General features: G+C 37.6%; 2 protein-coding genes across 3 annotated transcripts; one reads left to right on the forward strand and one right to left on the reverse strand.

Annotated features, from left to right (window-relative positions):
• Positions 1-7,536: 7,536 nt before the first annotated feature.
• On the forward strand, positions 7,537-10,753 carry LOC127653701 (ghrelin-like). Its single transcript, XM_052140492.1, has 4 exons — positions 7,537-7,784; positions 8,978-9,067; positions 9,225-9,333; positions 10,605-10,753. The coding sequence occupies exons 1-4, from the start codon at positions 7,668-7,670 to the stop codon at positions 10,607-10,609; spliced, it is 321 nt and encodes a 106-aa protein (XP_051996452.1). The 5' UTR covers positions 7,537-7,667; the 3' UTR covers positions 10,610-10,753.
• Positions 10,754-10,848: 95 nt separating this feature from the next.
• On the reverse strand, positions 10,849-21,822 carry LOC127653682 (putative deoxyribonuclease TATDN2). Of its 2 annotated transcripts, XM_052140465.1 has the most exons (7): positions 21,799-21,822; positions 20,896-21,233; positions 20,073-20,432; positions 16,996-18,036; positions 16,769-16,896; positions 11,577-11,760; positions 10,849-11,498 (listed from the first exon to the last, which is right to left on the reverse strand). In XM_052140465.1, the coding sequence occupies exons 2-7, from the start codon at positions 21,220-21,222 to the stop codon at positions 11,358-11,360; spliced, it is 2,181 nt and encodes a 726-aa protein (XP_051996425.1). In that variant the 5' UTR covers positions 21,223-21,233; positions 21,799-21,822; the 3' UTR covers positions 10,849-11,357. The 2 variants fall into 2 exon arrangements, with proteins under 2 accessions (XP_051996425.1, XP_051996423.1); XM_052140463.1 differs by lacking the exon at positions 21,799-21,822 and having other exon boundaries at positions 20,896-21,522.
• Positions 21,823-22,578: the final 756 nt, after the last annotated feature.

Raw genomic sequence — 22,578 nt, forward strand, 5'->3', positions numbered from 1 at the left:
GCAAACAAGACTTCGCAAAGAAGGACTAAACAGGCACGGTTAAATAGGGTAGGGTAACACAAAATGGCTGGGGATTAATCAGACCTAGGTATGCGGGCAGAAGGGAAATGTAGTTTAAGTGATCAGAATTCGGGTGAAAGCGATCTCTGACGACTGAGGGAGGAGGCGCCTTCACCGGCGTTCGTGACAATTATAATACATCCATATTTTATTTTAGAGCTACCAGAGTTATCCAGCCAAGAGCAATGAATGATTTTCTAGTTATTGTTGTTAATGTTAACGACACAGATAGGGGCAAGCCTATCAGGCAAGTCCTCATGCACGGAACTGATATTTTGATACAACTCTGCTTTTTTTTTTAACCAGTGTTTATGCTTATTTCAGACATAACAGACTGTGTTTCTATCAATACCTTGCTAAGACAGAAATTTAGAAATTTGACCATCACACAGCCTGTATCCGCATTATGTGAGCACTCTCACTGCACACACACACACACACACACACACACACAAATAAGCTGTCTGTCCGATAGTGCAAATTTTTGAAACGTAGGTTGGCAGAGAACAGAACCCAAGTGCAGACAGCAGTAAATCAAAACGTCTTTATTTATAAAAAAGTAGGGCTGTTGATTTAACGCGTTAATTCAGTGCGATTAATTTGACAAGAAATAACGCGTTAAAATAATTAACGCAATTAATCGCACTGCCCCCGGACCATAATAGGGAAGATTCCTGAGAAATGCAAGCTTTAGTACCACCTGTTTACTCCAGAGGGCAGTTAGTGAAATTTCAGCTGTATGAGCAACACGCAGTTTATACAGTGAAGAAAACAACATTCAGCAGACACACAACACAAGCATGCGTTACGTTCTTGAGTTCAAAACACTTGGAGCGCAAATGCGAACTAAGGGATCTCAAGAGGTGTTTAAAGATTGAGTATTAAACTATATTTAACTTGACACAGTGACCTAAACATTTTATGTTTATGACACAACACACCCGAGATACTACACAAGCATGTCTGATGCAGGTGTAAATTGACGGGCTCTTAAACAAGCCCTCATAATAAATCTCGAACTGATTGACAAATTCACTTGCAAAATGGATTGCTGTGAACTGTATGCCAATGATTGACTTATGATCAATAATATGGTAGTAAACAATACATTGTATTCTAAAACCGCTTTTTGTATTGTCTTATCAATGATTAACTCTTCAGCTACAAGAATGTAATGCATTTTAATTATCTGAATATATATATATATATATGGGACACCATGTAATTAATTTGATTAAAAAAAATATCGATTGACAGCCCTAATAAAAAAGTAAATACTAAAACAAAACTAAGCTTAGAATGAAATAGAACACCCAAAAACCACCAAACAAGGCAGAAAAAAAGGACCCATGAGAGTGCAAAACCGAAACAAAACACAACAGATAAACTTACAAACAATCTGAGCCGCAGAAACATCTCGGTTACATAACCTTGTAACCTAGTAACCTTGATTCCCTGAGACGAAGGGAACAAGACATTGCGTTTGCTAACGCATATGGGGAGTGTCCTTCCACATGACCTAGGTTGAAACCTCTCTACATTAACAGCAATTTTCTAATATTGGCCATGGTGTTTGACCCCCACACTTTTAGGCACAAAGCTCTCCGCTATAAAAGCAGGTGAGCAAACGCCTTTCCTCAGAACTTTCTGCCTGAGGTACAAGGAGTGCATCGCTCGCACCTCAAAAGAGTCTTGTATTGCGGCCAGCATTTGCAATGTCTTGTTCCCATTGTCTCAGGGAACCGAGGTTATGTAACCGAGATGTTCCCTTATGACTCAGTACACTTGACTTTGCGTTTGCTAACGCATATGGGGAAAATAATCCATCACACTGCACTACACAATATAACCTTCAAGAGGCGAAACATGACGCTGCATTCCCACGGCACGGCGACCAAAATGAGTATGACAGAGAGGACTTGTGAAGAAAGAGACGTTATGTCTAGGTTGTAAAACCTTGCGAATGTGTTTTGAGAAGACCATCCTGCTGCAAAACATACTGTATGTCTTGTAAAGACATCCATGCCCATAAGGAGGCCATGCCTCTAGTTGAGTGTGCTTTAACACCAATTGGGCAAATTTTACCCTGCGACACATAAGCCAGGGCAATCGCATCAATGATCCAGTGAGAAAGTCTTTGCTTGGAGATGGACATTTCTTTTGTGCATCCTCCATAGCACACAAAGATCTGATCAGACAGTCTGAACTGGTGGGTGTGCACAACGTATACGTGTAGCGCCCGCACAGGGCATAACAAAAAAGGCTTGAAGGTGAACCACCTGCACTCTGAAGGGCATTCCTAGAACAATAGGCACATAGACTTTTCTTTTTTTTCTCCCCTTTTCTCCCCAATTTGGAATGCCTGAATCCCAATGTGATCTAAGTCCATGTGGTGACATAGTGACTCCATGTCTGAGATGTCAATACACACATCTTATCATGTGGCTTGTTGAGTGCGTTACCATGGAGAGATAGCGTGTGTGGAGGCTTCATGCTATTCTCCACGGCATCCACGCACAACTCACCATGCGCTCCTGCCTGGAGTCACTCAGCATACCCTGGATTCGAACTTGCGACTCCAGGGGTGGTAGTCATTGCCTTTTCTGGATTTGACAGTGGCTTTTGAAAGACCAGGGCCAAACTCCAGACATGATTTGTCAATTGATAGTGTGTGTAAGTCACCAACCCATTTTACTGAGGCCAGAACCAGCAGTAGTGCGGTCTTAATGGAGAGCATGCACAAATCAACAGAGTACAAAGGCTGGAGGGGGCCCTGCAAGTGCTTTTAGGACCAAAGTTAGGTTAGGACTGTAGCCTGCCAGGGTGGATTTAATCGTCTTAATTCTCTAAGGAACTTTATGATTAAATCACGTTTACCTATAGTGGTGCTGGCTTCAGGTGTGTGATATGCAGATATATAGTTACCACATAAACATTGTGCGTTGACTAAGTGAGTCCTGCGTATAATCGCTCTTGAAGAAATATGAGAATTTCATGTATGGCTCAGTTTACTGGCTCTTTGCCATGTGAAAGACTCCAATCAGTGAACACATTCCATTTTATAGCATAGAGGTGTCTCGTGGACTGCACTCTGGCCTGAAAGGCAAACTTTGCATAGGCCTACATAAAATAAATCACTCCAAATACACAAGCAATACAAAAATATTTGCTTACAAAACCATAGTGCACATTTTTTAGAACTGCTGCTTATAATCAGGGCCTTGGCTTCAGCAAATGCAACCACTATGTCTTCCATGGCTAAAGACTTTAGAATACTACGTTCGATTAATATCAGTGCCAGTCCTGTGAGCCTCTCCTGGCACATGGTTGACCTCAAGAAGGTTTTTATCAGCTTTAAAGCTGATAAGCTCCTCTCACCTCAGAGGCAACAGAGACAGGAAGTTTTCTCTCCCCCCTTTTAAAAATTGAAGAGGATATGTACTTATAAGAGCCCATTATTATCCCGTTTGTTACCTAATTTCAAACATAATTCGAACATATATGAACAATATGAAAGGCTCCTCATTACCACGGTTATGTCAGTCTAGCTAGTCTTACATAATAGTAATAATAATAATAAAATAAGTACTATCTGAAACACATCTTGAAACTTTAACTACAACTACCACTGCTGATATAAAATGAGGTCTAATGGATTCTACCTTTTAGATTATTTCATAAGAAACTTTATAACTGTTTGTTAAAATATAACAGTTACTTTTACTCATGTAAAATCCTGAAACAATTTTGTAAAGGTGATGATGTGTAATGATTTTTGAGTTCACAGCACAGTGTTGCTCTTTTCCTCCTCAGTGCTGTTTGGCATGTCAGGGCTGCTACTATTTGAGAGGTTCAACTTAACTTCCTCTGTAACGCTTTAAACTAGAAAAGTCTCACTAGAATAGAAATTGGTCACATCAGATTTGAGGTCTCCTCTCCGAATTATCGAGGGAAGCCTGGTTGTTGCACACGTGCATCAAAGAGCAGATCAGATCATTCTTACCAACCAGTTTGCTTCATAGATCAACAGCAAAATGATCAGACTATAGTTTTTAATCTCTAAAAGTAAAAGGCAAGTAATGTATCAACATGTGTATATATATTAATATTTATTTCAGGAATGTCCAAAATAGCCAAATGTTTTACATTTATATTTATACATATAACATATAAATAAGCCATGCAAACAAATATGTTGTAATTAATAAATAAATAAACAAACAAACAAACAAAGAAACATTAATTCATTAGCCATTCACAGTTCAGCCATGCAAATTTCGCAGATGAATTCCCCTCGAATCTCATTGGAACAATCTACATGTGCCCACTTTTGGCACTTGAACAGGTGTATGTCACTCCAGCCGGGCTGTGGTTCTCTGTCTTGTCGTGCTGGTGCTGATGCTCAGGTTCATTTGAAATAGCAAGGCTGGATGTTTTGCTAAACTCCTCTTCGCTAGCATTACCGCAGGCGCCGCCAGGCTCTTTATTTGCGTCGAGCCGACTTTTGAAAAAAGTGGAGATGGTTGGAATATATTTCTCTTAATTAAATCCTCTCTGCTATCCTTCTCCCTTTTAGCTTTCCATTTGTGGCTCCACTGCTCCACTGTTTTTTATTCATGTTGTTTGTTTTTTCGATGTCCTCAATTCTCTTTTTTTTCACACTATCTTCTACTGCCGGTCTTGCTGCTATCAACAGTTTCCGCGGTAACCTGACTCATTGTCATCATCAGACACAGCAGACACAGCCAAAAAACTGATCATGATACTTTTTTGTGTGCAAATAAAGTATTGTTAACACACATACACACAAAAACACACTCATTAATTAATTTTAATTTAATAAAAAAAAGAAAAAAAAAAAAGGATGAGGAAACACATTTAGTGGGGTCTTGGAGGCCCCCTATAGGTCAGAGGCCCCCGGGCACCGGCCCAAACGACCCGGTGTTAAAACTGGCCTTGCTTGGACCTTAATTTTTCCAAAACATTTCCTCTTTCTATCCTTCTCAATTTGATCTTCATTATTACATCCATTTAGCAAAATTCCATCTCCTAGAATCCTTGCGTATATTTCACTTCCCCTATCTGTCCTCTGATGATTTTTGTTCATTTAATCGGGTCTACTTTCTTAATTCCCCCTCTCATTCAAATCTAACAGCTATATTCAGTCCTTCCTTCTTATTCCCCCTCATGCTAGATGGTCTTTTTTCTTTCTTTTCCCACTTTTCCCTTTCTTTCCCTTCCCCACGCTTTCCCACACACTTACCATCCTCTCATCTTCCCCACTACAAACCATGCTATTACTCTCACTTTCCATCTCTTTCCCTGCCATTTTCCCCTAGGTTTGCAAGGGACCTTGTGATATTATTGTTCCGGACCTATACAGGCCGTCGGTCAATAATCCCACTTCAAGTTCCCCACAATACCCAAATTGAAATATATTCACAATACCTTAATTTCACCGTCCTTAGTCTTCCCTGTTCAGTCGTTATATGTCGTAATGAGGCATCGCCTTCATAGACATCCATTCAAAAAGAACAGTCTTGTGTCTACTCGCCAGTGTCTATTCTATGCACGCGCTTTATGCTATTTTAGGCTAAACTTGTAGATTAAACAGTTGAAGGGCTCTGGTAATGCCCACTTTATGGCAAAAGTCATATCAATAGCATAACTAAATAATTTAACTACAAAACCTACAAATGATATATAAATAAACAGACAACATTATGTGAAATTTTTTACAATTCGATACACCTAAAATAATAAGATTTTAAGAACCCAATTATAATTAAATGTGTTGTGTTGATATGGATGACATTGGGATTTAAACCAGTCAATTTTATCTGATGAACATTTCTATAGTTTTTGATTTGTATAAAAAAAAAAATAACAACAACTTCAATATACTATGACTATGCATAATGCAGTGTTTCTATAAAACTACAGAGAGTATATTTTATTATAATATGTTATATTCTATATTATCTACATAGTGAATTTTTATGAACAATATATTATTATTATTAGTATTATTATACAATATAATTATTAATCATATTTAAGAGTTACATTTTAAATTATGCAAATATATTAATCAATTATAAATTATTATATGATATAATAATTGATTATATTTATTATAAGATTTAGGAATATGAAAAGCTAATGGTTAACAATTTCCCTTACATTATTCTCTGTGTAGATAAACACAATCACACATACAGTATATGTGTATATATTGTATTGAAATAAAAATGCAAGGTGTCATTATTACAGATTTTTCATATCATAAAAAGATCCCATATCTGCCTGCATGCAAACAATAATTTGGAAATTTGATAGCCACATCTATCTATCTATCTATCTATCTATCTATCTATCTATCTATCTATCTATCTATCTATCTATCTATCTATCTATCTATCTATCTATCTATCTATCTATCTATCTGTCTTCTATCTGTCTTTCTATCTGTCTTTCTATCTATCTATCTATCTATCTATCTATCTATCTATCTATCTGTCTGTCTGTCTTTCTATCTGTCTGTCTATCTATCTATCTATCTATCTATCTATCTATCTATCTATCTATCTATCTATCTATCTATCTGTCTGTCTATCTGTCTGTCTATCTGTCTTTCTATCTGTCTTTCTATCTGTCTTTCTATCTGTCTGTCTATATCTATCTGTCTGTCTGTCTATATATATCTGGCTGTCTGTCTATCTGGCTCCCTGTTCTTCTATTCTTATCTTTTCTATTTGCAAAAGTAATGTTTGGGAGCCTAAAATGTATATTTCCTATTGACACACTAAAGCTGAAGATAGAAATAACCATCTTAAGACAAATTATTTTGTGATACTTCTTATGTACCTAAGACTTTTGCACAGCACTGTATCTCATAATATTATTCTGTTTGAAGAATATGCCAATCATACAGGGGGTGACTGACCATGTGTTCTCATACCAAATATGTGTTCTTGTTTCAGAGGGATTATCAACAGTAAAATTCAGTTTGTCAAATAAACCTGCTCTGGCAATAGTTCAGTGCTCTAGTAACACATCCTATTCATTCATATACATAGCTATTGACCCAGCAGACTTATCAATGGTGCACCATCAAATAACATGTTTAAAATTCCACAGAATCTAAATCTGTTATCTTCTGTTCATCGTCAGGCAAATCTCTTTCTCATACACTAAGAAACACACAAATGATGTTGTCTTTAGAGACAAAAATATTTGACACATTAAAAACCAGGAATTTTCAGCTTTGTTTGTTTTCACACAGTTTGAGTGTGATATTGTAATGCTAAATGTTAACCAAAGGCCATTATAAAATTAGGGAAAATACCTGGGTGTGTAGAAATACAAAAGCTGTTTATACAGTGAGTGAGTGTTTGTGTATGTGTGTGTGTGTGTGTATGTGTACATATATACAGTATATAGGCTATGTACTAGGTTGCTAAAGTCTCTGTAATAGTCAACTGTAAGAGCATTAGTGTGGTGATTTGTCATATGATATAACTAAAACATTGAATTTGATAAGATTGTAATTTTGGAACATTCCACAGACTAAACCATAAAAGATTGTCCGGACAGAGTGACTTCTCATGATGCCACTGCACTGTCGAGCTATCCACGTGTTTCTGTTCTTATGTGCTCTTTCCTTGTGTGTGGATTTTGTAAGAGGAGGCACCAGCTTCCTCAGCCCTGGTCAAAAACCACAGGTGAGTTTATGTCTTGTGGATGTGTAGATATTTGTTTGGAGTAAACCAAAATGTACTGCATGATAAATTATTAAATGTTGTAGGGGAAAACAGCTTGGTCCCCAGTATGGTTAATGATATTAAATCACTCAGAGTCAAGATTGCAATCAACTGTAGATTACTTTCCTGAAGATAGATTGTTCTCTGCAGTTTCAACATACATGTAAATAGTGAAAGTCTGAAAGAAATGTGAAGAGCTGGTTAAAGGTGTACTCAGTAACTTTATGGTTTGCAATATTCGGCTGGGTATGTAGTCTCAACATGGAAGCCCCCATGATGGGACCCTCTTCATTTAAAATAAAACAGCTTTTTTAAGGCTACTGGTCTCACGTGAGTGCTCATGATTTTATACACATGTTTCAAAATGACAATTCCTTTCTTTAGGAGTAAAACTTTTTTAAATGACTGAGTGCACCTTTAACAGAAGAGCCATTAAGTATTTATAGCCATATGCAAAATTGACTTCAAGATGTCATTGTTACATATTTGACAAAGATTCTGATATGTTAAAATATTTTAGATAAGGCTTCGTGCAAACAATAATTAGGTAGCCATGACAATGATCAAATTCCCAACATTGGCTTAGCAGATTTATATGCAGGTGTCAGGTGCCCTCTTTCAAACACAAAAAGTGTAACACAGGATGAATCTAGAAACTATTTAATCAGTTGTACAGTGAAAGTTGTTCAATAGACTTAAAAAATAATGATCAAAGGCTGCTTTGAACCATGAAAGAAAACAATACTAAAATTGGAGTCAAAATAATGTGCATGTAATAAGATCTCCCCACTCATTGAGGTGTGATTAAATAAAGGTTGAATCAAATGGTTAATTGATTTTTAATTAATTACATTTACATTTATGCATTTGGCAGATGCTTTTATCCAAAGTGACTTACAGTGCACTTATTGCAGGGACAATCCCCCCCCCCCCGGAGCAACCTGGAATTAAGTGCCTTGCTCAAGGACACAATGGTGGTGGCTGTGGGAATCGAACCAGCAACCTTCTGATTACCAGTTCAGTGCTTTAGCCCACTACGCCACCACCACTCCTATTGATTTATGTTTAGCATAGTGTGATAGTGTCCACATATATTTGTCCATATGGTGTATGTGTGGTTTGTGCGATTTGGAATGAAATTAACTGCATTTAAGGGTCGAGGAGGCCGAAGGCCACCACGGGTGGGCAGAAGGGATGCCACTGAGCCTGATATCCCAGTGCTGAAGGAGGGTGATCAATTCATGGTATAAACACATTCCAAGTGCACTTAAATAAATGTTCATTAAATTCTTGTTGCGCAATCTCCATGAGATACATATAATTGTATTAACTGCCTAAAGATGTTTTAGACGGCTGTGAAGATGAACATTACTCCAGTGATTCTTCTCTCTGTCTGTTTAGGTGAGTGCTCCATTTGAACTGGCCATGTCTCTGAGTGAAGCTGAGTACAAAGCATATGGTCCTATGCTGCAAAAAGTTCTGGTGAACTTTCTAAGTCATTCTGCTGTTGGTGAGCTAAACTCTCTTTTAAAGGGACAAAGTATATGCATTGGGGCCACAGCTACTGCAGTAGATTGGAAATATATTGAAAGAAACTGTTTTCACAAAATTTAGAATTAGTTAAGCTCATAGCATTGAGTTATTGGGGTAATGAATACAGTTCTATACTTCTTAACTATGAAAACTGTGAATTTAAGGCCATTCAGAACAAAGCAGGTTACTCATAGAGGCAAGATGCAGTGCATGAAATCCTATTAGACACCTAGAAAAGATTATTTACAATATATGTAAAAAGTTTCCACAAACTTTTCTGCTTAGGATACCCTGGTCATTTTTGTCTACACACTTTTATTCTGTCACACTGTAATGTTCTGTGTGCACTTGTTTCTCCTATCATCATCAAACAAAAATAAAAAATAAAATCCTTGTGTATGTGAGAACACTTAGCAATAAAGCTCATTCTAATTCTGAATAAAATCACACTAAATATAATTTACTTTGTGAAACATTTACCACAAGAAAGATGTGTTCCTTAACTCTTGACAAATTCCCAAAAGATAGAATTAATTGTGGATGAATGGTATTAAATATCCCAAAATAAAAGTCTTTCAAGTGATAGTTCACCCTAAAATCTCTCATCATAGCCTCACTGTCATGCCATCCCAGCTGTGTATGATTTTCTACAACAGAATACAAATGAAAATTTTTAAAGAATATCTCATCTCTGTAGCTCCATACAATGCAAGAGGATGGTGACAAAACCTTGAAGTTCCAAAAAGCTTATTAAGGCAGCATAAATGTAATTCACATGACTCAGTGGTTTAATCCATGTCTTCTAAAGTTTTCTAGTAGGTTTTGAGTAAGAAAAGACCAAAATGTAACAGTCATGATTTCAAGCTCGATTACAATTTCTTGACACATGCAGAGCTGCTAGATGGTGCTAGGGAGTGTAATCAAGCTTGAAATCATAAACGCCAAGGAGACTGCTGATCTCAAGGTTTATAGTGATAAAGGAGTTCAAGCAATTGGATCACTTCAGAAGACATGTAGATTTAATGCTGCCTTTATGTGCTTTTTTGGAGCTTAAAAAGTTTGATCACCATTCATTTGCATTGTATGAACCTATAAAGCTGAGATATTCTAAAAAAATCTTCTTTTGTGTTCATGGCACATATCAGTTCAAGACAATGTCTGTTGCTGATTATCTTTGAATGATTTACCTTACAATCTGCAATTGTGCTGCAAACCAAATAATATACCAAATGTTCTTGTTTGTTTCAGAATGACAAGAGCTACCGTTCCGGCACAAGTCAGATACTTATAAACCAATGACAAGACTCTCAAATGTACACATTATGATATGTAATTATTTACAAGCACAGTGATTTAATAAATACATGGTTAAGTGCTCCAGTTTTTCTATTTTTCAGTCTCATGTATGTTTGCAGTCTTTTCAAAAAATAACTTTCAGAAAACCATTGATGTTGCATATTAAAAGACATTTATTCACTCTGTCAGCTCTGGGGGAAGTTACATTTATATAAAACCAACAACTTGATAAAAGCTATTTGTTGTGGCTTTTCACAATTTTTTTCACTTACACTTTCTCGTGAGGAGAGTTACTTTAGATGGCATAAGATAGCATTTTATATTTATTATGTCTCATAAGCATACAAAACGTGTAAGCGTGTATGCCGACACATGAAAAATTAATTCTGAGAACAGAAAGAACCATTTAAAACAAACTGAAGAGATGTTAAAATAAAATAATTACTAACATTTTTTTAAACCGATATTATTTCCCCACAGCAAAGTTAGAATCACAATGCTCTAACACTCACATACACATACCATTGTACAATGAAATATAAATTCCAAATCATACAGATTTGTACTTTGCTGTTGGAAAAACTGTCACTGATGGAAGACCTACAAGTTGACAACAGCAGAACAAGATGAACACAACAGTTGCTACATTAACAGGTCCAGTAGATCTATTCTAGCAATGCTAGCAGGCAGTAAAACGATATCTGATTACAGGCCATAGATAAATTTGGTGTTCTGTTGGACTGTTTCCAGTACTGTGGTTAGGAGCTCTCCCTTCAGCAGACTAATCTCACGCAGCGTGTGTATGCCCATACCAGGGTGAGCAAACATACACACAGACTTGGGCACCTACAGAGAGCGATAGACAATTGTGTGTATATTAAAGAATGATAAGCATTTATGTGGCACTTAAATAGACACTGATACCTGTCTGGGAAGGAAATATGGTGCATCTGTCTCCAGTAAGATTCTTTCAAGTGGGATTTTCCTCACAGATTCTCGAGCCTCCACAGCACGAGGGTACGTCACCAGTCCAGTGAAACCCACACACAGATTAGAGAATTCACTCAAGAATGGCTCAATCACAGAATAGCTGTTGGTGAAACAGTGTCTAACACACATATGGACACAGGTTAGCGGTCAACGAACTTAAAAGTTATACAACCATTCAATAGTTTGAAATCACTATCAAATGTTTGTTTTTGAAAGAAATTGATGTACTGAATGGATTAAAAATAACAGCAAAGACATTTATATTGCTGTAAATGTGTATTTTTCCCCAAAACCATAAAAATGTCCTTTGAAATACTATTGTGTACTCAATTACTGTATTATTCCCTCGTATTTGTTTCAGAAGGTACCGTAAAGTGAATCTCAAGAAAAACTGACCAAGGTCATACTGCACCAAAATTGAAAACATTTTATTATTTTGCATTGCATAGTCACAAAATCAAGACTATTTTAAAACCATTAAGATTTTTTGCATTGTAGCATTTTCAAGACAATTAAGCACAGCTGCCAAAAAAAAGAGAGAGAGTTAAGAAATCATTACAGTAATGAACTATTTTCATAAATTAAATTCATTACAACAAATACTACCCTGATGCTTATATGTATACATTTTAAATTAATAAAAGGATACAACATTTTATGAAAACCTGATTAACCATTTCATTATTAAAAAGTGTCAACAAAATATGTCCCAAAATTAAAAACAATATTAAATGATTTGATTTTCATGATTTGATTTTCATTTTCACTATAACAATGCATCCATCATCCATGTCAAAAAAAAATTATTTCATTTTCACTAGAATCTCTAGGCAAGACTGCCAATTTTAAAATGAAAAGGCAAGTATGATTAAGAAATTGCAAATAAAGCTGTGGCCAAATGTATTGGCAGTGACATAAATTTCTTTTTGCAAAGTTTGCCGCTTCAGTATTTGTTGATTCTTATTTCACATGTTTCTATAGTATACTGGAAAACAATGATAAGCTTTTAATATGTTTTAAAGGCTTTTATTGGCAAAAACACTCAATTTATGCAAAGAGTCAATATTTACAGTGCTGACCTTTGTTCTTCATAACCTCTGCAATTTGCTCTAGCATGCTGGATATCAGCTTCTGGGCCAAATCCTGACTTATGGCGATCCATTCTTGACTTATTAGTGCTCAGATTTGATCTTGCCTTTTGAGGATTGACCACAGGTTCTCTATGGGATTAAGATCCGGGGAGTTGCCTGGCCACAAATCCAAAATTTCAAAGCAATGAGTCACTTAATTATCACTCTTGCCTTGTGACACGTTGCTCCATCATGCTGTAAAATGCACAGATCATCACCAAATTGCTCCTGGATCATTGTTAGAAGTTGCTCTTGCAGGAGGTTTTGATGCCATTCTTTATTCATGACAGTGTTTTTGGGCAGAATTGTGAGAGAGCCCACTCCCTTGGTTGAATAGCAATCCCACACATGGATGGTCTCAGGATGCTTCACTGTTGGCACGACACAGGACTCATGTTAGCGTTCACCTTTTCTTCTCCGGACTATCGATTATCCAGATGTCCCAAACAGTCGGAAGGGGGCTTCATCAGAGAAAATATCTATGCACCAATCTTCTGCTGTCCAATCCTTGTACTTCCTGCAGAATTTCAGTCTGTCCTTGATATTTTTCTTGGAGATAAGTGGCTTCTTTGCAGCCCTTCTTGATACCAGGCCATTATCCAAAAGTCTTTGCCTCACAGTGTGTGCAGATGCACTTACACCAACCTGCAGCCAATATTGAGCAAGCTCTGCACTGGTGGTGACACAATTTCGTAACTGACTCCTCAGGAGGAGACGGTCCTGGCACTCGCTGAACACTCTGGGACGTCCTGAAGCCTTCTTCACTGCAGCTGAACATCTCTCCTTGAAGTTCTTGATGATCTGGTAAATGGTTCTTTCAGGTGCAATATTCTTTGCAGCAATTTCCTTGCACGTGAGGCCATTTTGATGCAAAGCGCACGTCTTTCTTTAGAGGTACCATTGCTAACAAGAACTCAATGATTGGAAGCACTTCTTCCATCCTTTTATAGCAAACCGTCTGCTCTTATAATCCAATTTGAATGATATAGTGATTTCACCTGACTAGTACTCATTCACACTTTCCCATGTGCTGCCGATATCATTTGTGAAATGATGTCAGCTGGTCATTTTGTGCCAGGACCAAAAAAACAGTGAAATTTGTTTTTTTTGTGATGAAGTTTTTTGGCCAATGAAGCTTTTTTGCAATTATTTAAAAAGCATCTGATCACTCTGCACAATAACATAGAAACAATGTGAATCAACACCACAACAACTGAAGCAGACTGTCACTGCCAATAATTTTGGCCAAGCCTGTACATTTTCATAATATTCAGATAATAGTGACAGAATTTAAATTCAAATGCAAAGTTGTTTTAATTTTTCTTTTACCTTTTATTTTCATGTTTCAATATGTAAATTCTATGTTAATGAGTGGGTGTTGCCCAAGAAAGGATATTTTAATACAGTGCTTCTCACACTAGGGGGCGCAGAGAGGTTGCAAGGGTGATGTTCATTTTGTGTCCTTCTGTGACAGTAAATTGAGAGAAAAGAAGAGAATCCACGATACAGCGTTTTTTGTGATTTCAAGTTTACATTTAAAAATACCAAGCATTACAGAAAAATGCAGAACTGATTTTTGTTTCGTCAGCCAGCTCAATAAATGAACACCGCGTTGGAATCACACTTGTAAATATATGCAAAATTCTTGCAGCAGGCTTTATTTTGCAGATGTTACAAGTAAAATAAACAAGCTAATTCAGTATAATTGGATTGTTTCCCATCACAGCAAATTAAAACCCCAATATCCCATCTATCATAGTATCAAAACTAGAGAAGCCATATATGAATAATGTTTTATTGGCATAAGAGCAAGCTTAATAAGCGCTGTCTTTGCTAACACAGCAAATTATAAGCATTTCACACAAACAATGTCATGATCCAGTACTGAAAGAGAGTCTCAAACTCATGGAATGTGTCTAATGAATTTATTTTCACCGAAGTCAGTGGTCTCATATAGGCTAAATATCGATGTAATTACAAAAAAGGAATAAATATATTTAAATAAAAGCACTTAAAATATTATTTTAGTACTTAAAACAAATACATTAAACTATTGAGTATAAAATACAAATATATCACAATATACAGTATACAGTGGGTAAGGAAAGTATTCAGACCCCCTTAAATGTTTCACTCTTTGTTATATTGCAGCCATTTGCTAAAATCATTTAAGTTCATTTTTTTTCCTCATTATTGTACACACAGCACCCCATATTGACAGAAAAACACAGAATTGTTGACATTTTTGCACATTTATTAAAAAAGAAAAACTGAAATATCACATGGTCCTAAGTATTCAGACCCTTTGCTGTGACACTCATATATTTAACTCAGGTGCTGTCCATTTCTTCTGATCATCCTTGAGATGGTTCTACACCTTCAAAGTTGAGTCCAGCTGTGTTTGATTATACTGATTGGACTTGATTAGGAAAGCCACACACCTGTCTATATAAGACCTTACAGCTCACCGTGCATGTCAGAGCAAATGAGAATCATGAGGTCAAAGGAACTGCCTGAAGAGCTCAGAGACAGAATTGTGGCAAGGCACAGATCTGGCCAAGGTTACAAAATAATTTCTGCTGCCCTTAAGGTTCATAAGAGCACAGTGGCCTCCATAATCCTTAAATGGAAGACGTTTGGGATGACCAGAACCCTTCCTAGAGCTGGCCATCCGGCCAAACTGAGCTATCGGGGGAGAAGAGCCTTGGTGAGAGATGTAAAGAAGAACCCAAAGATCACTGTGGCTGAGCTCCAGAGATGCAGTCGGGAGATGGGAGAAAGTTGTAGTAAGTCAACCATCACTGCAGCCATCCACCAGTCGGGGCTTTATGGCAGAGTGGCCCGACGGAAGCCTCTCCTCAGTGCAAGACACATGAAAGCCTGCATGGAGTTTGCTAAAAAACACCTGAAGGACTCCAAGATGGTGATAAATAAGATTCTCTGGTCTGATGAGACCAAGATAGAACTTTTTGGCCTTAATCCTAAGCAGTATGTGTGGAGAAAACCAGGCACTGCTCATCACCTGTCCAATACAGTCTCAACAGTGAAGCATGGTGGTGGCAGCATCATGCTGTGGGGGTGTTTTTCAGCTGCAGGGACAGGACGACTGGTTGCAATCGAGGGAAAGATGAATGCGGCCAAGTATAGGGATATCGTACTTGGATGAAAACCTTCTCCAGAGTGCTCTGGACCTCAGACTGGGCCGAAGGTTCACCTTCCAACAAGACAATAACCCTAAGCACACCGCTAAAATAACGAAGGAGTGGCTTCACAACAACTCTGTGACTGTTCTTGAATGGCCCAGCCAGAGCCCTGACTTAAACCCAATTGCGCATCTCTGGAGAGACCTGAAAATGGCTATCCACCAACGTTTACCATCCAACCTGACAGAACTGGAGAGGATCTGCAACGAGGAATGGCAGAGGATACCCAGATCCAGATGTGAAAAATGCATCTTTCCCAAAAAGACTCATTGATGTATTAGATCAAAAGGGTGCTTCTACTAAAAAAAAATTGTAAATAAATGTACAAAAATTTCAACAATTCTGTGTTTTTCTGTCAATATGGGGTGCTGTGTGTACAATAATGAGGAAAAAAAATGAACTTAAATGATTTTAGCAAATGGCTGCAATATAACAAAGAGTGAAAAATTTAAGGGGGCCTGAATACTTTCCATACCCACTGTAAATCCCTCAGTTATCAATAGCCTACAGTACTGTGAAAAAATCTCATTACTACTAATAATATACAAAAATACAGTAAGTATACTGTAGGCAATTGAGGGAGGGGTGATGTGCTTATGTGCAAAAAAATATGAATGGTCCAAAGACTGGCTTTTTTTTTTCTTTACGCAAATTATTTTCTTATTCTGATTTTGGAGTGAAATATGACCAAACATTTCTTGACAGTTTTTGAGATTCACCCAGTTAATAATGTATACAACTGCTAGTAAAATAGTGTGCACACAATTCTTGGTTCAAGGATTTGAGAACTAACCTGTGTATTTTGTAATCCCGTGGAACACACTTCTTCATAATTTGCAACACATCGTCGTCAGCATCACGACAATGTATGACAAGAGGCTTTCCAAGAGAGACCGCCAACTGCAACTGCCGTTCAAACACCTTCACATGCAAAGATACAGAAACACAAACTTTGACTCTCTTAAGCACATCCAAGTACATTAAATAAAGCCTACGGTAGTAGTCATCATGTCTGCATACCTTTTTCTGTTTCCAGGTGTCTGTGGAATTCTTATGTGAATAATCCAGACCAATCTCTCCAAACGCAATGGCTTTAGGATGACGCATTGCACCCATGATGCTTTGCTCATGAGTGTGGTTATACTCCTTGGCAAAATGGGGGTGGCAGCCAAAAGCCCCCCACACTCGCTCCTCTCCGAGTAGCCCCTCCCAAATGTCCTCTTTCTGGGTTATTCGTGGGTGGCAGAAGTCTGCGATGCAACCCCTAAACTCCACCGGGAAACTACTTGCATACTCGCTTTGAAAACTTTGGAAAGTTCCCTGGAAACCCAACTTTGAATAGAGCATGTCAACATGACAATGGGTGTCAATAAATCCTTGAGAATCTGCATTCCAGTGGTCCAAATCTGACAGCCAAAGAGGCTCAGAGCCAACTGACATCCTGCGGGTGGCACTGTCAAAAGTATAACGCAACTGCAAGGATGCACAAGTGTTTGAGTCTGAAGTCCTGTGTCCAATAAGAGGCGAGAAAGCCCAGCTACCAGGTGCCCATGGGGCAGAGGTTACAGTTCTATGAGCTCTGCTGGGCACAGGGAAAGGATTGGGAAATGGAGAGGAACTGATACTTGATGGATGTAATTTGAGGGACCGTCTTACTGCAGAGCTACTACGCACATGGTTTTTGGAAGGGGAAAGGTCAGAGGCTTTGTCCTGGGGTGGGTGCTTTGACAACATCTCCGCCTCCTTGGCAGTTAATAATGGCCAACCAGTACTATCTGTGCTGCTGGAAGGTATGGTCAGGGTAGAGTCAGGCCCTCTATCTTGGAGGTTCCTAGATTTCGAGTTCCAGAGTTTTGGAAACATGAAAGGTGGTGATGAGTACGATATGTATTCCAATGGTGGGGGCATATCATTGATATCCACAAGCTCAAAATCCCTCTTGTACTCCATCTTTTGTTGGGTCTTGGACTCCAAGAACTCATCCTGTGAGAAAACCTCAACTTGCTCTGAGTCCCCAACATCTGACCAATCAGGTGATTCAGTTCTCTTTAGGATCACACTCTGTATTTAGAAAAAAGTCAATAGAAACTCTAGTTAATAAAGGCATTATTATTACGAAGAGCTTTGGGAGTCAGTTTTAGCTGGAGGGAACTTCGATTTTTTAAGTATCAAGTCTGTTCAATAACACTGGTGTTTCTGGCTTCATTTTAGACACACATAGACAAGAGGAATAATTGAAACTTTAAATTGTTTGGCTTGTGGAGAATGTGCCATTACTTTTTGAAGAGTTCAGACTTTGATGGATTTCACTTGACAGATGATAAAACGGCGAACAAAATCCATATTACTCACTGTTGTGAGAGTTACTTTTAAAATGTATTCCACTACAGATTACAACACATGCTGTAAATTTTTATTTGTAACATATTCCATTAGATTACTCAAGGTCAGTAACGTATTCCAAATACTTTGGATTACTTCTTCAGCACTGGTAGATTGTTTTCATAAAAACTCGGCCAGTAGAGAAAGACAAAATATACATGGTAAAAATACATTCTCTGAAAAACCTAAATATCGTATGCCGTGTTGTTTCTAAAACAAGATTAATAAAATGTATCTTGTTTTAAGAATTGTTTTATATTTTTACAGGAAAACAAAACATAAATTATGATCAAGAATACGATTTTTGTCCTAATATCAAATGTCTTACTAGAAAAAAGAAATAATGACAAAAATATGATTGTGCTGGTAACATGTGCATGTAAAATGTCTAGAAATAGCATTTTAGCTTAGCGTAAAGCTGATAGTTTACACAAGGTTTATTTCTACTTCTACTCCAAATTTAATTCTCTGTCTGCTCGTATGAATTTAACACATAATAAGAAAGTGTTTCACTGCTGTTCAAATGCACTCTGGATCACATTATTTATACGTGTAAATGTTTTCCATCTGAAAGGACTAAATATTAAATTAAACAAATGACAATAAAATGCAAAGTAATCTCTTCAGTAATCAAAATACTTTTTACTGTATTCTAATGACCAATTATTTAAATTATAACTGTAGTGGAATACAGTTACATGTTTTCTGTTACTCCCCAACCCTGCTCGCACTTGAAGAAGTGACCTGAGACATATCTAGGGACAAGAATGTCATAGAGACTCAGGGATGGGCTATTTTCACCTGGGCTAGTAAGCAACCACTTAGAAATAGCTAGCAACTGCATAGCAACTCCCTGGAAACTACCCACAAAAAAAAATTCCCTCCCCAATTTGGAATGCCCAAATCCCAATGCAATCTAAGTCCTCGTGGTGGCGTAGTGACAGAGGACAAATCTCAGTTACCTCCTTGTCTGAGACCGTCAATCCACGCATCTTATCACATGGCTTGTTGCGTGTGTTACCGTGGGGAGACAGAGCGTGTGGAGGCTTCACTCTATTCTCTGCGGCATCCATGCAAAACAAACCACGTGCCCCACCAGGAGCGAACCTCATTATAGCGACCACGAGGAGGTTATCCCATGTGACTCTACCCTCCCTAGCAACCTGGACAATTTGGTTGCTTAGGAAACCTGGCTGGAGTCACTCAGCACGCACTGGATTCTAACTCGTGACTCCAGAGGTGGTAGTCATTGCTGAGCTACCCAGGCCCCACCCACAAAATCTTAATACTTGTGACAGCGATCCTTGCACAGGCAAGCACCACTCTTTCAGAAAATTTCACGTAAAACCATATCTTAACAACTTTAAGTCCACGTGTAGTTTTTCTATTTTGCCACTAAAATTTCCCAATTAGGAAGCTTATTATGTGCACTTTCAAATACACATGTGAAATTAAATGACTGCAACTGGAAAAATACTAACTTCCATTCTACTCTAAATGTATAACACGGGGCTTCTTGTTAGAAAACAGGCAAGCAGTGGTGTAACTACAGGCAGTGCAGGGTGTGCAGCCACCCATGGTGAAAAGAGACCAAAATGTAACAATGAACAAAAACAGTAGGCCCAATGGTGAGAAAGATAGCTTTCCTGCACTAGGGCCATTAAGATCCAAGTTATGCCTCTGCAAGTAACCCCAAACCAATTATTTTACCTTACCCTGGTGTCCAACTTTATTTCCGTCTCATCATCTTCCGTGTCTATGAACTCAAGCAGTGGGGGCCTATTGTCCTTCGTCTTGATCAGAGGAAGTGCTTCATTCTTCTCCCTGAATGTACAGCAGTTCTCGTCAGAGCGGTTTTGGTCAGTTGGTGAGTTTGTGTCTTCCTTTGCCTTCACAGGTGTGTCGAGAGTTTTCCTTGCAGAGGGTGTTTTTGGCCCACCAAAGGGTGAATTCGTGTGTGCATTCCCTATCACAGAATTCAGCGCTTTGAGGTAAATTACTTTTAACCCCTCATCTGAACACCTGTGTTTCCTCCCAGCAGAAGGAGGTGAAGATCCAACAGGGGTTTGTGTGTCCTATATACCACATGTAAACACCAATCACAGCCTATTTATTAAAAAGGTACACTTTGGATGATTTCTCAATTTTTAAACAATTTAGATGTGTACCTTTAAACATTATTTTTTTATTTACATGTATTTCAACCCTAGTAATCAATAAGGCTCAGGATGACAACATAACAAAAGGTACACTATGGCAGATTTCTCATTTTAAACATTTTAGATGTGTACCTTTAAATAATATATATATATATATATATATTTCAACACCAGTAATCAATAAGACTCAGGATGAAAACATGACAGCTGAAAAAAATCATCTGCAAATTCATGTTTGTCTTATGTGCATTTGAACTGCATTGAACTGTGTTGAACTCTTCATGAAAATGGCTGAATAAGTACTGTACATTCTTTTGAATTTTCCATCACCTTAATTGGTTAATAATCTGTTCTGTTTGCAACTTCGCGTGATACATACCTCACCAGGACTGGTTATTTTCTGCAATGCTCTGTGGCGCCCAGTGAACTTTACGTGTGTTTTGGGTGTGACCTGAACCTGTGAAGAACTTGATGTTTCTTTATGAGGAGTGTTGAGGTACATGTTTTCCATTTCACCCAGCCCTGCCGAACCAGTGGATGTGTTCAGGCCAGGCGATCCAACATCACTCATACCACCATCATTCTGGCCATCTCCATCCCAGGATGTGGGCCGTGCCACACCCATATTGTTCTTCATGAGCTTTCTGGGGGAATCCACAGCTTTATGTAGCCATGTAAATGTCACCTTTTCCCTTTTCCGGTTCATCACACTAGGATCTTGACATGGATATAAGGAAACAAAGACATAAAAATACATAGATCATAACAATTACACTGTTCATAATGTGCCAGTGGATGCCCACAAACAGTTAGGCTAAGAAATTGAGAACACTTTGAAAGAGATTGTGAAACTATAAAGTGACAAACATAGACTTATTCAAACATTATTCATAAGGGCTTTAAAAACTTGAAGGTCCGCTGATGCACATTTCCTGGAAGACTAGCCAAAAACTCATGTTTAATAGCTAGAAAAATATAAATGTCTCTTTAAAAATGCTAAAACCAATTGGTTTTTAAAGCATATTATAAATAAAAATATGTATATTCTCCAAACTACGTAAAGTGTGTTCATATCGAATTAAAAGGCAGTTTAGTTCACAACAGTTCTCCGAAGATAAAGGCTAACGACTAGCAAAATCCTCGTTTCTAACATAAAACTGTAACTTCCCAAAGGCAGAGCACATCACGCCCATCACAACAACGGAAACAGTCTGTTTAGATGTTTAATAGTCTTAATCACTCCCGATTCAGTCAAAGAAACCGCAAAATTGATCATTCAAACCTTATAACCAGCACGATGTTAAAAGTTCAGGTGGATCACGTGCGTAAGTAATTAGAGATGCGATCGTTTGTGTCAACAGTCCGCAACGAGCATAGCACCGCAGTGGCCGCGTCTTTCAATGGAGTGCACGTTTTAAATTACATTTTCAATTGAAAAACGTTCATGAATTTCACGAATGTCTTGATTGACCTGATGACTTGAAAATATGTTAATATCAATGTCGTTTTTTAATTGAAATGCGACTCACTGTAGAAAGTGTGGAATCTTAAATAGGCTATTTCTACTAATTTTATTTAATATGTTGGTTTAAAATTGTCCAGAATTATACAATAATGCTTATTTTCAGGTAAACCGTTGAAATAAAAAAATAAATAAAAATCGTTTTTCACTTTGGTCTCAGACTTTTGGCCCTCTTTGCATATGTACGATAATATATATACAGCTGTAACACCTTTTTGACACTGCTCAATACTGACCAGAAAAATCTAAAACCAACATGCATTGTTCCTACTTTCTTTGGTGTGTGAAGTGGTGCATTAATTACAAATGTCCTCTGGCTAACTACTGCTGTGTAAAAAAAAACAACAAACCAAAAAACATGTAATTCTACCCTGGGACAGTTGTTACACTCATTTGTAATGTGTAGGTGTTGGGTCTACAGGTTAAACACTAACGTGATATATACTGACATATATTATACTCTTGATTGTTTTCAAATATTTCTAATGCTTGCATTAATCAAAACAAGTAATCATTTATACAATGATCAATGGAAATACT

This window comes from Xyrauchen texanus, chromosome 13, assembly GCF_025860055.1.
Source record: "Xyrauchen texanus isolate HMW12.3.18 chromosome 13, RBS_HiC_50CHRs, whole genome shotgun sequence".
Taxonomy (NCBI): domain Eukaryota; kingdom Metazoa; phylum Chordata; class Actinopteri; order Cypriniformes; family Catostomidae; genus Xyrauchen; species Xyrauchen texanus.